The sequence below is a fragment of the Mytilus trossulus genome, chromosome 12 (genome assembly GCF_036588685.1).
Source record: "Mytilus trossulus isolate FHL-02 chromosome 12, PNRI_Mtr1.1.1.hap1, whole genome shotgun sequence".
NCBI classification, from domain to species: Eukaryota; Metazoa; Mollusca; class Bivalvia; order Mytilida; family Mytilidae; genus Mytilus; species Mytilus trossulus.
In genome coordinates, this window is record NC_086384.1 from 7,948,401 (window position 1) to 7,963,841 (window position 15,441).

At 32.8% G+C, this 15,441-nt stretch overlaps 1 protein-coding gene across 1 annotated transcript in view; it reads left to right on the top strand.

Annotated features, from left to right (window-relative positions):
• The first annotated feature begins 330 nt into the window (after positions 1-330).
• LOC134693634 (uncharacterized) overlaps positions 331-15,441 on the top strand; it is a 46,165-nt gene continuing 31,054 nt past the window's right edge. Inside the window, exons 1-9 of the mRNA XM_063554474.1 lie at positions 331-387; positions 1,682-1,732; positions 2,842-3,010; positions 3,817-4,110; positions 4,388-4,445; positions 5,619-5,668; positions 5,899-5,952; positions 6,781-6,861; positions 8,270-8,734. Of these exons, the coding sequence (XP_063410544.1) occupies positions 1,691-1,732; positions 2,842-3,010; positions 3,817-4,110; positions 4,388-4,445; positions 5,619-5,668; positions 5,899-5,952; positions 6,781-6,861; positions 8,270-8,734 (1,213 nt within the window). The 5' untranslated portion in view covers positions 331-387; positions 1,682-1,690. The remainder of the gene's footprint in view (positions 388-1,681; positions 1,733-2,841; positions 3,011-3,816; positions 4,111-4,387; positions 4,446-5,618; positions 5,669-5,898; positions 5,953-6,780; positions 6,862-8,269; positions 8,735-15,441) is intronic.

A 15,441-nucleotide genomic window follows, 5' to 3' on the forward strand; every position in this document is an offset into this window, starting at 1 on the left:
TAACAATCACTTGTTAAGCCAGATTTATACTAATACGTATTTTTACTACCAAAACATGAAAAATAAATATATAAATATTCAACAATATCCAGAATCTCTCTCTCCCTTTCTTTTCTCTTTCTCTTATACAATACACACACACAAACGCACCGATTAGTACGAGAACAATGACTTGTAACTATGAAACTACTCACACAAATACCTTTAATTGTGTGGTAAGCGATAACAATTCATTTAAACCTATGAACACAGATAAACACGCCGTGCCCTTTCATAAAAGTTATTTGTGGTACAGGGAAGTAATATAATGGAATGTTTAGCAATACATTTGCTTCATCAAAACATGCATAACTTGCACGAAAACACAATGTCGGAACCGATAACTTTGTGAGTATAACTCAATATTGCAACATTATTTTAGAGACCATTTGTGTTTTAAACGAATAATGATACCTTTTCCATAGGTTTAATATTCAAATATGTCAAACAATGGAATATTTTTTCTCATGTCAAAACATTAGATATCAATATTTCAATAACCTTTGGACAATTCGATTTGCTCATTCTTCACAATGCATTTTACAAACTAAATCCCAAACAGGTATTATATACAGATATAAGCAATTTCCAGCTGATCTGTATAACCATAAATACTCTCGCATTTGCAAGTCAACGTCATCGCTGATTTCAATTTGCCCAAATTTATTCTGTGTAAAATTCCCATTCCTCTATGGGCAAAATTAGGTCGTTGATTTCTTGTTTGTTCCTCTTTACACACCAATATATCTTGTTTCATTCAGTTATCTTCCCTACTTTTTTCCATTTGGTTTGTTTCATAATGTATAAAGCAATTTGCTTGTCTCTGATTGAATTTTGACATTCTTCATTATTTTATCCGAACTATATTCCAGGAATTTGGGTCTTCTTTTAAGAATATATTTTGTTTTGGATGATTCTCAAGCCATACACTCGCAAGTTCTAGGACGAAACATCTTGTGATTTGTGAACGGATATTTTACTTTATAGGCTGTAAGAGGTACATATCACTTACAATGTTAATAGCATTTGGCCATATTTTAATCTTTATTGGTAGTCTTGTAGTGGTTTTTGTTTGTGTATTTTGAGTTTTCAGGGTCTACCAAAATACCACTACTAAAACCTCTTCCTATTAAAATAAACAACCTCAGTATTGCATTACAAAATACAGGTTTCAATTATATATATAAATGTTGCATAAGATCAAATTAAAAATAATTAAAATCTGAAAATATTTAATAGATTGCTTTCTTTTGATATACGTATCCAGCTTTGTTATATATTTTTATCACGACGTTTTGAAAAAAATACCAATAATAATGTGTTATAAAACAAATTTGAGCAGATACACGCATTCATTTATAATAGGGTTGAACCGTATGATTCTATTCGTCAGTTTTGTTATTGGTTTCTAAAATGTCCTCTTGTTTCTTTTATAAGCCCACACTTATACGAGTTATGCACATGAATAGAACGGGGATAACTTCCCTCAATACTTAAGCAATAGTCTCATCAAGTTGTAACGCAAAACATAGACGGTGACCTGACAGAACCGAAGTTGACAAACATAAACATATTTTGAAACATACACTACATTCACAAAAACGTTTGTATTGCCTTATTCTCATTAACTTTGTAATTTCAGCTGGACAATATGAAAGACTTTGTGATGTTGCATAAAGTGTTATTTATCTGTGTAAGTATATTGTTATTTAACTTTGTAGCAAATGTTTTTCATTAAACGAAGATTATAAATGAGCAACATCTGATAACTGGTGGTAAAAACAATATCGTGACCCATTATGAATTATGATAAATATATAATAATATGTAGTATGAGAGCCAAAAAGACAACTCTCTCATCCAAGTCACAATTTGTAAAAGTAAACCCTTATAGCATATATAGGTATGGTATAGTACGGTCTTCAACATGGAGCCTTGGCTCACACAGAACATGTCAAACATCTACAAAGACCAATTTTTAAGAAAAATAAGAAGTTGACTTTTCATCATGATTCGACGGAATTGGACATAACGAATATTTGACAACCGGGCGAGAAAGAATGCCACAGATATTATGTTTTTGTCAATAAATTGTAAATAGTTTAGCCGTATGTAAGGTGAGTGCATTAAATTTTAAATTTCAAGTAATTGTTTCTCATCAATTCATAAACTCGTTTCATATATTTTACTTGAAATAGTGTAAAGTAATGAGAATAATACGCTTTTAAGTTACAGTAATTATAAATAATTATACCAGCTTTGGTAGGATGTGGATTTTTTTCAATTGTTTGTCTCCTGCAATTATCCCGAGGGAATATAAACACGTCTTTTATTCCTTATAAATAATTGTCATATATTTTCTATTCGATACATTTTATCTTCCTAGACATTCTTAAGCTTTCAGTCCTTATAACGTCTTGTGGTTTCATCAAGTTCATGTGTAAGTTTCGCTGTTACTGTGCTCTTTTAGGATTTTGTTTTCATAAAAAGGAAAATCACAAAACTACTCAATTCCAAAAAAATTCAAAAAATCCCTAATCAAATGACAAAACCAAGATCTTAAACACATCAAACAATTGATAACAACTGTCTTATTTCTGACTTGGTACAGGCATTTTCTTACGTAGAAAGTGAAGAAATAAATGATTAAACCTGATTTTAAATCTAGCTAAAACTCTCACTTGCATGGTTACTATATTTGTCTATTTATTTGTTCGCATTTATCTTTTTTTCGTATCTTAATAACAGGATGAAGAAAAGTATATTTATGTATACTAATTTTGAACTACATTCTTTTCTAAGGTTTTTGGAATGTGTATTTCTTTCAAACTGAAATGTCCAGATCATTCACAATGGTCTTTGAGAGCCAGAGCATTCTGTCCATCAAATCCATTAAAGTATTCCTGCATTCAGAATGAACATATTAAAGGATATACTGAAGATTGTTCAGTAGCTCAATTTGAGAAAGGAGGTTTGTTTATTTCTTAAGGATTTATTTTTCTTCAGTGGAAAGTGTCGAAATTCGAGCCACTTTGAAATTAATGATAATAGTACATGTAGTATATAAACTTTTTTATGAGCTTATGCCTTTAGTTGCTGATTTAAGTACAATTTAATTAGGTATAAATTTTTGATAAATTCAGAGGTATCAAGATGTATATAACAGCCTAAAATTTCATCTATCCGTAGCATTAAAGAATATTCTTAGAAGCACAGTTGAGTATGTTGTACATTTATTTGAAGATGCAGAAATATGAAAAAAGTTACAGCCTGTAAATACTATTAATTCAATTATTTAAAAACATCCATTTTACTTCACATATTAATTGATGCATAAGTTCGAGAATTCAAAACCTTTTAAACGTTTAACCGTGCCAAGAAGGTCAACAACAGCGAGAATTCCCGCACCCGGAGGCGTTCTTCAGCTGGTTCTTTAACAAATATATACTAGTTCAGTGATAAAGAATGTCATACTAAGGTACCGTAAATTTTATTATAAATTGTACACAAGAAAGTAAAAGTTAGAATAATACAAGACTAACAAAAGCCAGAGGCTCCTGACTTGGGACAGGCGCAAAAATGCAATAAAACAAGTTTACGATTTAAGAAATCTCCTATAAGATAACTGAGTGAAAGAAACACACAATTCAACATAGACAAATTATGATAATCTGTTAAATGTATGACCAGTTTAAGGGAAATTGATAGATTATAAGCAGGTCATTCCATACACTTAGCTCAATCTGCGTATAAATACGGTTCTTTTATCATTTGAAGGCATGAAGATAATCTTGCGAGGTAATTTGGATGCGGGACCATGTTTTGAAAAACGATATCAACCAAGTCAAATAAAGTTTTTAACAAATGTTAGCAGTGAATGTACATTTTCAAAATCACAATGCTATGAAGAAGGTCAAATTTTATATGATAAAGGAAGTCCCACTCAAGATGTTCAGTGCAGATGTGACTTTACACAAAACTACGACTTCATTTCTAGACAAACTGCCTCTAGATATTGCAAACCCTCTGAAGGAGATTGTTCTTGTTTTAAAAAACAGTGTCGTTTAATAGGTAATTATAGTTATTCATTCGAAAAAAAATTAAATATGTCGACAGCCTTACGATTTTTATTACTTATATTTGCATTTCCATTCATATTTCAAAATTGCATTCATCAACAACATAATTGATTATTATTTGGAAGATTCTTTCCGAATTATATCACTGATTCAGTACTTCCTTAGTTTTATAAGTAGTCTTAATATTTCTAGTTGATACCAACAATTTTCTTGATTGCCACACACTATCTTTCTCTTTGTCTTTCTCATACACATATACATATTTTCAGATTATTCATGCATTTCAACTCCCCCAAGAGGAAAGAATCCACTGCCAAATACATTAAGGTAAGCAATCGAAATCAGCATTTGATAAAGATGCACAGCTGCGGTATCGGGTAGTAGAGCAAGTTTAAACTTGAGTTATAGAGATCAGCTTCATGTAGAGTATTGCGAATTATGAAAGTCGCATTGGCTAACTGTGAGTACTCTGATATCAGTACTTCTTGTCTTTTTGTTGTTGGGATATACAAGTAACCGGCCACGTTTACTATATGGGTTTTTTTTTAAGATGAGTTTCTATTCGTATCCATCTGATGAGTTAAGCCTTCTCATCAAGTCTTTTTCAAGTGATATTTTTATAGTTCGTTCTAACGTTGAACTGTTACACCACTGTCCCAGGTTAGAGAAGGGTTAGAGAAGGGTTAGGATACCGCTAACATGCTTAACCCCGCCACATTCTGTATGTAAGTGTCTGTACCAAGGAGCTAGTAATTTAGTGGTTGTCTTTTGTTGATGTGTTACATATTTGTTTTTCGTTCATTTTTTGTACAAACATTTCACCGTCATTTTTCTTGTTTGAATTATTTTACGTTTGTCATTTCGCAGTACATATGCGGTATGAGATTTGCTCATTATTAAAAGCCGTACGGTGACCAATAGTTTTAAATGCTTGTTTCATTTGGTCTCTCGTGGAGAGTTGCCTCATTCGCATTCATACCACATTTCTTGTTTATATCACAATGTATAATACAATAATGTCTGATTCACAGAAGAAGTATAAATATGCAAAAATAAGCTGGTGATTAGAAAATTTAGTCTCCGTTTGTGATGGGCGAATTTATCATAAGCCATTGATAGATCGAGGAAAACCGTAAAGGTCTTTTAATCGATGGCATTTAAAAAGATAGTGATAGTTCGTTGTTAACATATAATGGTGACGTGTAATTAAGGATTGAGTAATTACTTATGAGTCTTTTGTAGACGAAACGCGCGTCTGGCGTATATTTAGAATTTAGTCCTGGTATCTATGATGAGTTTAATTATTACATATTAAGGACAGACTTGGTCTCGAAAACGATGAACTACACATATAACTAATCAACTGTGTAAACGATTAATTTTGACGGTCAACCAGCTAATTATGATGGCAACAATATTAACTTATAACAATGATATTAAAACTTGACATTGGGTGATTTTGAGTAATGGCTAGAAGCATAATGTATTTCTATATTGCAGAAACGAACCAGTCCCGCCATTTATTGTACAGAGAAATATCACAAAACGAGGTATGAATTGTTGTTGATAAACATTTTCTTCTGTACAATAAACATAGTTTACAAGTTCTAAAAGTTAAACATGTATCACCAAATCTTGATCTTTGATATTTTATTTGATCATATGTTCTTCTCTTTACCTTGTAGGACCTGTAACCATCTAAATTCAGTTAATGTCTTGAAATATTTTGAATGAGATAAGTGTTCTTCTATAATTATACATATTTTCTATGTTTTGACAGACAAGATAAATCGATCACCATGTACAACAATTATTTTGATTTCAATCATACTTGGTGAGTATTAAATCTATCTTATCACACTTTCGGTTTAATATAAATTAATAAATTCACAAAAGTTAACTTATTCATTGGCCCGGTTGCTTTTCAGCACAATGAAGGTTAACTTTAAAACTCAGGTTTATGCACTGACAACGATGTCACACTTTTATATCACTAGCATTGGTTCATACGACTCCTGGGTTTCTGGCCATCCCTGTGGGTTTACATTTTTGACTTTTTCTATAGTACTGCCATGGTTCTAATGTCAATAAACTCATCATAGATACCATAACTAAATTTAGTATAAACGCCAGACGCGCGATTCGTCTGCAAAAGACTCATCAGTGACGCTCGAATACAAAAAAGTTAAAAATGCCAAAACAGTACGAAGTTGAAGAGCATTGAGAACCAAAATTCCTAAAAGTTTTGTCAAATACAGCTAAGGTAATCTATGCCTGAGGTAGAAAAGCCTTAGTATTTCAAAAAATAAAAAAAAATTGTAAACAGTAAATTTATAAACAATATCAATGACAATTCATGTCAGCACAAATATATTTAGATTCATTTTCAATAAAGGCAACAGTAGTATACCGCTGTTTGACATAAGAAAAGAAAGTTATGAACAATTGGAATTTGCTAACTTATTTTAAAATTGCTTTCATTGATCTTTTCACCTTTCAAGTTGATTTTTGAAGATTTGTCATGTTACATGTACTACTTGCATAGCAAAATATAAGCATCAAATATGAATACAATGTATGGACATTTGAGAATATAAAACATGCATAGAATCTCGTTCCAGTTCTCACAGCCAATAAGCTGCTACTATTTTGTTTTTTATAGTCTTTCCAATGTCAGTGCTGCTTTTTTATGACCATATCATGCATAGAATAGACAAGTTTATTGACAAACAGCTTCGAAAAGGTATTTAATCTGAAAGGACGAGGTATGATAAGAGGCATTTTTGGCCCCCTCTTCAAATGACTTCATATTTGATCCATCATTAGTCTATGCATAGTTACTTAAAAACATGTTGAACATTTTGTGTTTATGTGATTTTTTGGTTGCCTAGCAACGGGTTTATAAAATGAACTATAATATCCATCTTTATTGCAATTTCCCAAGTAAAAGACTTCTGAATCTATTAAAATGAATGTTAATGTGTTAACAAACACTTGAATATTTACTATTGATGGGTCTATCATTTTAAAAAGTTCTTAAAAGTAACTTAGCAACCACAATGTTGCCTAGTAATCACACCAAAGTACTTTTTTATCCAATGTTATCCATAAAAAAATGAAAAAATTCTAAATATTATTTACATTTGTATATGTAATTACACTTCAGTTTTGGCTTTGTTAACATGTTAAATACAATATACAACTTGAAATGATACCATACCACAAACTTGTAAGTTCTGATTGGTTTCCTGGAGATACTCTGAGATTCTATTTGCTTATTTAAGTTAATGTGTTTTGAATTCCATACGGAAAGGAAAATATATTATACATGAGATATCAGAATCAAAATTAAATCAACTAAACAAGGCCGTTAGTTTTCTCGTTTGAATTGTTTTACATTGTTATAAAGGGGATTTTATAGCTAACTATGCGGTATAGGCTTTGCTCATTGTTGAAGGCCGTATGGTGACCTATAGATGTTAATGTCTTTGTCATTTTGCTCTCATATAGACAGTTGTCTCATTGACAATCATACCACATCTTCTTTTTATATATCATTTGTTCGATGAATCAATATATTCAATTGCGCCGGATATACCTTGTTGAATAAGCTGAAAGTCTTTCATTTAACATTCCATTTGCTAAATCTTCATTATGTACACGTTTTTTTCTATGTGTCAGATTAGATTCTAAATAAAATGTAAATAGCTCAGTTTACTGATGCAAGTAATCAGTGTTGATCGATATGTAATTATACCCCACGAACCGAAGTGCCCAAGGGTATAATATTTTTGGCCCGTCCGTCTGTCTGTCAGTCCTGTTCTTGTCATCGCAACTTCTCTGAAACCGCAAAACAGAATATCATGAAACTTTTTAGATAATAAGGACATACTATGTAGATGTGCATATCGACAGGAAATTATGATTCAATATTTTTTCTAGGATTTTTCTAACACCTTTGAATTTATTTGCCTAAATATACTTCTGTAACCGTTTCGTATCGCAATCCCTTTGAAACATCACAACAGAATTTCATGAAACCTCTTAGATTATAAGGACATACTATGAAGTTCGAATGTTATATATTAATTAATTGAGAAAACCATTTATAAGCCTGAATTGAAATCTAACTTTGTAAACCTCTGTTATAGTTCAGAATTACGCTGGATCGAGAATGCAAACTTCTGAGACCGATTTTCCAGAACAGGAGGATTCAACAACCCCACCAACAATAATCATAGACCAGGCTGGTGTAACTGACAATAATTCTCTAAACCTTGCAAATAATGAGTCTGATAAATGTTGTATCAGAGATACTCAATGGATAAAATCAAGCAACATAAATTCCTTTAGTTCTGATGGAAAGCCTGTATTTGATGAATGTATCCTCAACAAATGGAAAAAATTAGAGTCAGACAAAAACTGTACAATAAGTGTTGAACCATGTTACAAAAAAAAAGTTTTTAAGAAAGGGTGGATTGCTAAATCAGACAACGAGTTAATGAACATTTTGTATATGAGTGGAACATTGCAATCAATAGGAGCTGATATCATTCTCTGCCCAGTCAATAGGGAATTGATACCTATAGGATTTGATTCTGAAGTATTGATTGGAGGTTTGTATGCATTGTTCTTCTATTTCATAAACTTATTAATATACTTTGATTTCGTTTGATTTACAATAAATATATATCGTATCAGTATTATACAAAATGAATTCTTTTGTATGCATTTCTTCACAATCTGGACAACAATACAAATTAAAAACCTAAACCACTCTATAATTCTAAAATTTTCAAGTTGACGCGGGTTAAGCATTTATTTCAGTGACTGCATAGATATGCTTAACAATAGTCCTGCATTGGCAATATTTAGGAAATATAGCAGTTTTGGTTATCATCTTTTATATTTTTATAGATAGAGATTAACTGTAAACAGCAATAATGTTCAGCAAAGTAAGATCTACAAACAAGCTGACATGACAAAAATTGTCAATTGACCTCCATGAGGAGTTCTAGCTATATAAAGTCATTTCTGATCATTTGGCGTCCGTCGTCGTTAACTTTTACAAAAATCTTCTCATCTGAAACTACTAAGACAAATATAACTAAACTTGTCCACAATCATCATTAGGGTATCTAGTTTAGAAAATGTGTCCGAAGACCCCCGCCTGCGAACCATGATGGCTGACATGGCTGAAAATAGTACATAGGGTATAATGCACTTTTTGGCCTATATCTCTGAAACCAAAGCATTAAGAGCAAACCTGCTGTGAATAAAATTCTTCATTAGGTTAACATCGATCTGCCCTTAAATTTGCAGACTAATCGGGCAACATGTTGCTGGGTTGCTGACAATTAATTGGACATTTTAAGAAAATTTTGCAGCTTTTGGTAATTATGGTCAATTGACCCCTTGAGGAGTTATTGCCCTGTATAGTAAACTTTTATAATTTTCATATATTTTTACAAAATATTTTCCACTGTCACTTCTTGGCCAAGTTCATTATAGGTAGAGATAATTATAAACATCAAGATTTTCAGTAAAGCAAGATCTACAATCACATTTGTATCGTGAATCAAACTGTATCCTTTGTTTAATATGCACATAGACCACGGTGAGCGACATACCCTCTGAAACAACTGAGACAAATTCTTATGTTATACTGTTAAAGCACTGTCCCAGGTTAGGGGAGTGTTGGAATCCCGCTAATGTGTTTAACCCCGCCACATTATTTATGTATGTGTCTGTCCCAAGTCGGGAGCCTGTAATGCAGTGGTTGTCGTTTGTTTATGTGTAACATATTGGTTTTTCGTTCATTTTTTCATATAATTTTTTTTCGTTTGTTTTCTCGTTTGAATTGTTTTACATTGTCATATCGGGACCTTTTAAAGCTGACTATGCGGTACGATCTTTGCTCATTGTTGAAGGCCGTACAGTGACCTATAGTTGTTAATGTCTGTGTCATGTATGTCTCTTGTGGACAGTTGTCTCATTGGCAATCATACTACATCTTCCTTTTTTATATAACAAATTGACATTATTTTATCTAAGTCAATTGAGATCAATTTTCAAAATTGAACAATAGTACTGCAAACAAACGAAAATTAAAGAATGTACATGTAATGAAAGATGAAATAACATAAAAATTGCATCCATCAAGTAGTATAATATATCAAGGTTAGACCTTTATCAAGAAATGAAAACAGAGTTAGGATGTTAATGTACGGAACAGATATTGTGTCACTGTCATTTTGGACATATCAGGTTTCATGACAAAATACATTCATTATTACATTCTATAGAGGCGATGTGAGCTATTGACATCACGTGGTGTCAGTCATTGGCGTCCTTGGTAGCAATAAACAGTAAGGAAAAAATATTAAAATTTGCTCTCATTAATTTTACCATCCCCTTTTCATTACTTTCTTGCAATACTAATCTTATTGTTTGTGTCATATATGTGCATATGCATGTAATCAGAATCTTCCATAGATTTGATATCCACTATATCAAATGGTAAAATATAATTTCTTTAGGGTGTATCCATGGCAACAATTTGCAATTATTTGCTATAAAATATTTCAAAAAGGGGGGAAAAGATGTCACATATTTCCCCAAAATATGGCTAAAAGTAGAATTTCAATCGCTTGAAGTAAAACCTTTTCTGAAACTGTGTACATATATCATTCAGTAGATCCAATGAAAATCTTATGTCTTTCATCTCATTCTTTTGTAAAATTGCGTCAAAACTTCGTGTAGAAAAAAAGTGTTTGTAAACATTACATTAATTTCTGGACCAATGGCCGGTCAAGCTATGAAAATACGGATTGTCAAACAGAAAATAGCCCATAAAACATGTTAAAAACAATCTTGATCCTCTTATAAACCATCTTTCAAGGCTAAATTAGTACTCAGCTGTCTAAAAATGAATTTTATTACACAATAACTTTCCTATTTGAAAAATCCACAGGGGCCATAATACGAAACTAAACTCCTAACTGTGTATTGCTACCAATGCGGGGTCACACATTGCCGATTATTGATTCCGTTTGAGATCAGACAGCAATTCGAAACGAAAAATGAAAAAGTTGCAATACTATCCTCAATTATTTGGAATGTCCTATCATTGTCTGAACGCAGTCGTTTAATTTCAGAACAGATTCCGACGGGTCGGGAAGTGTCTGAATATTTCGACGAAGCACCCCGACAGTTAGGTGCGTCCCGTAACATTCGGGGTAACTCAGCCGATTTTGTCTAGTCGGATTACAATTGTGCCTATATCGTGACAGAGTCTGCTGTATAGGATCAAAATCCTAACAATGTTATGTGTATTCGGGACGGTGTCTTGTGCAACGGGAATGATCTGGAGAAAATTTTCATTACTGTTTTTCTGCCGATTGAGTCCTGATCTTGTGGGGATTGCGAACCGTTTTTTGCCGAAACCGTTCAGGAATAGTCCGTTATTAATACGAAATCCGTCAATAATACCCACGACAGAGTCCCGACAATAACAGAATACAATACGACTGAGACCAGACAAGGCCGTTTACAATGCGATAGAGCGGACCTTAATAGGATAACGTTCCGACAGTATCAGCTCATCCGGATTATGCCGACAGTTTTCTAATGCGGGGTTCACACATTGCCGATTATTGGATTGGTATCCTCAATTATCTGGAATGTCCTATCATTGTCTGAACGCATTCGTTTTAGTTCGTAACAGATTCCTACGGATCGGGAAGGGTCCGAATAGTTCGGCAAAGCATCCCGACAATTAGGTGCGTCCCGTAACATTCGGGGCAACTCATCCGATTTTGTCTAATCGGATTACAATCGTGGCTATGTCGTGACAGATTCTGCTGTATCGGATCGAATTCCGAACAATGTCTTGTGTATTCTGGACGGTGTCCTGTGGAACGGGAATGATCCGGAGTAATTTTTCATAGCTGTTTTTCTGCCGATTGAGTCCAGATTGCATCCAGATCTTGTCGATTGGGAACCGTTTTTTGCCGAAACCGTTCCGAAACAGTCCCGTTATAAATACGAAATTCGTCAATGATACCCACGTCAGAGTCCCGACAACTACAGAATACAATACGACTGAGACCAGACAAAGCCGTTTGCAATGCGATAGAGCGGACCGTGATAGGATTACGTTCCGACAGTACCTGATCATCCCGAATATGCCGACAGTTTTCGAACAAATAACTTCCGTTAGTGTCGGTTCACTGTCTGGTCACTGTCTGATCTCAGTCGGATTACATTCGGTAAAGTCGGGACGCAGTCGTGACAGACTCGGTCGAATTTTACCTGGCGAAAAATACAAATCGGATTAGGAGCGGATTCAGAACGGGATTATCGGGACTTATTCGCTTAGAAACGGTTGAATATCGGTGCTTCATGAATACTATCTGATTGTTGTCGTGATCAAATTATTTTTTTTACAAATTTTAATTTAAGTTTGAATTTCCATCCACGATTCACAAGATCTTGATCAGACTTTTAATAAATTTTAATCGGGAATGGTCCTGTCAAGAACGGAGGTAAAAATCGTGAATGTGTGACCCCAGCTTAACGGATAGTTTCCGTCAGCGTCGGTTCACTGTCTGGTCACTGTCTGAACTCTGTCGGCTTACATTCGGTCGAATCGGCACGCAGTCGTAACATACTCGGTCGAATTTTACCTGTCAAAAGATACAAATTGGATAAGAAGCGAATTGAGAACGAGATTATCGGGATAAATTCGCTTCGAATCTGTTGAATATCGACGCTTATTGAACAATATCTGATTGGTGTGGTGATAAAAGTTTTTGTTTTACAAATTTTAATTAAAGTTTGAATTTTCATCCGTTATTCACATGATGTAGATCAGACTGTTGACAAATTTTAATCGGGAATGGTCCTTTCAATGACGGTTGTAAAAATATTGAATGTGTGACCCCAGCTTAACAAACACGTTTAAATCGTCCCTTACACTACTGGACCAAATGCTACCACAATTTCTTTTGTTGTTCATTTTGGGTATCTAGTATCAAAATGCATTCATTGATTTGAAATAGCAATACAAATGGCCGTTGTTGCTAAAATAATTCTCTAGTATTAAACTGCAGTAAATTTATATAAAAATAAAACAGTTAGAGTGAGGCAATTGTTAAATACTAATAGTTTTTAGCAAAAAATAATCTACTATATTTTTTTTAATATAGGTTCTTCGCCTTACATTATGTATTTTACATACGTATTTCATTTATCGTTAAAACACCAGGTAGAAACTATAAACATCAATATAATGGCATGTGTAGTATGCAGCACACAGTTTGTGAAAACTAAATTATTTTAGCAAACTTTCTGTCATCCTTTCTACGTTGAAAGAAAATGAATAGTATATTAATTTCAAAATTTATACATGTACCTACAAACCACTCATGATAAATGTTATGGATTAATATTCATTCGGTTCATTTCTTTATCATTTTTTTTATGACTTGCAACTCATTCCCCATCAAAAGTTTTCATCTTTCTGGTTATTTTTCATTTTGTTTATTCCTGTGAATTGTTAACTTGTGAACAGTAAAAAAACTAAAAAAACGACATTAAACGAAAATACACAACGAAAATTCCCTAAATAAATAAATTATAACTGGCATATAAGTGAGAGGTTTAGCGCTATATAACAAAGTTCAATTTACTATTTCCTACATTGGAAATGCCTGTACCAAGTGAGGAATATTACAGTTGCTGTCCATTCGTTTGATGTGTTTGGTCATTTAATTTTGCCATTTGATTAGCGACTTTACGATTGAATTTTCCTCGGAATTCAGTATTTTTGTTATTTTACTTTTTACAAACCAGAACGCTTTGTTGCATTGAGCCATTGGTCTAGAGGACATGCAACCATACTTTAGTTTATCGCCATAGTAGTTCCGTGTAGTGTGCTGGCTTCACGAGCGGAAGCCAACATAATATGTCCGGATTCGGTCAATTGTCTTCACCTAGGTCTTGTATACTTTAGGAATCTATATTTATAACGCAATATTATATCATCATCCAAAATATACGCATTAATTGCCACTGGACGATAAACAGCTATTTATTCATCATACTGAAGTTCGAGAAAACCACATTTAGATAAATTGAGTAATTTTGGTTGTAGTTTTATGTTGCTTTATTTGGTGCCTCAAATGACAGTGCAAAAATTAAACACTAAATATTAAAACGCCAAATTCGCGTACCAGTACGACAACATCGTAATATAATTGTTAGGGAAAACATTTTATGTTTTTTTTAAAAATCGTCCCTTTATTTCCAAGAGTTGTCTGTACGAAGTCAGGAACATGACAGTTGTTATCCATTCGTTTGATGTGTTTGGACTTTTAATTTTGCCTTTTGATTTTGGGCTTTCCTTTTTGAATTTTCCTCGGAGTTCAGTTCTTTTGTGTTTTTACTTTTTCCATACATACATGTAGCCAAATCTGCAAATAAATACATGCTTTGTTTAGTTTGACGACACTATATATATTTTTTTCTTATTGTAAATTTTCTGAAATTGTTAAGAAAACACACAACATAAATTTTATCCACACATAAATGTTTTTGTTTTTTTGGCTTTTTTTTTATACATGCCAGGCTGATTTTGCTGATTAAACACTGTTATTGGCAGTTAGAATAAAAAGTCTTTATAATTCTCTATTTTCCATTTATTAACATGTAAATCCAGATAAATGAGGATTAAAATGTTAATCCGTGATTGTCAAAGGATTTACATGCACTACAGTAGAGATGATTGAAAATTATTTCATACGATATTTATAAAAAATAAATAATCTATTTTAAAAGTGATTTTTAAACTTTATTTACTATTTTCTCTCAGTTTTGAACCACGATGAACAGCAATATTTGCAATTGCATCCGTCATGTCCGTATCCGTATCCGATTCCTTCATTAAGTTAATTTTGTCTAAGACTTTTATACCATGTTTGTATAATAGTCCCAGACTTTGTCAATGATTTTAGTTTGAGAAATGCAATGATATTTTGTCAATCAACGGGTAAATAAAGGTAAATAGGATTCAGTCTACTACTGTTATTCCAAAATTAAACATATTAATTGGATGAGGCACCAAAATTACACACACCAAAAGAAAACACATGCCTTTCAAGAGAAAACCTACTCCTTTTTTTCAAATTTACGGTATCCCCTGTGCGCTTTAATGTCCTTCATTTATAAAAATACCAACAAAATTCAATCTTAGATCCTGCATTTCTGGTATAAATAAGAGAGGTGTTGGATAAATATTATGAGATTACAACATGATGACATG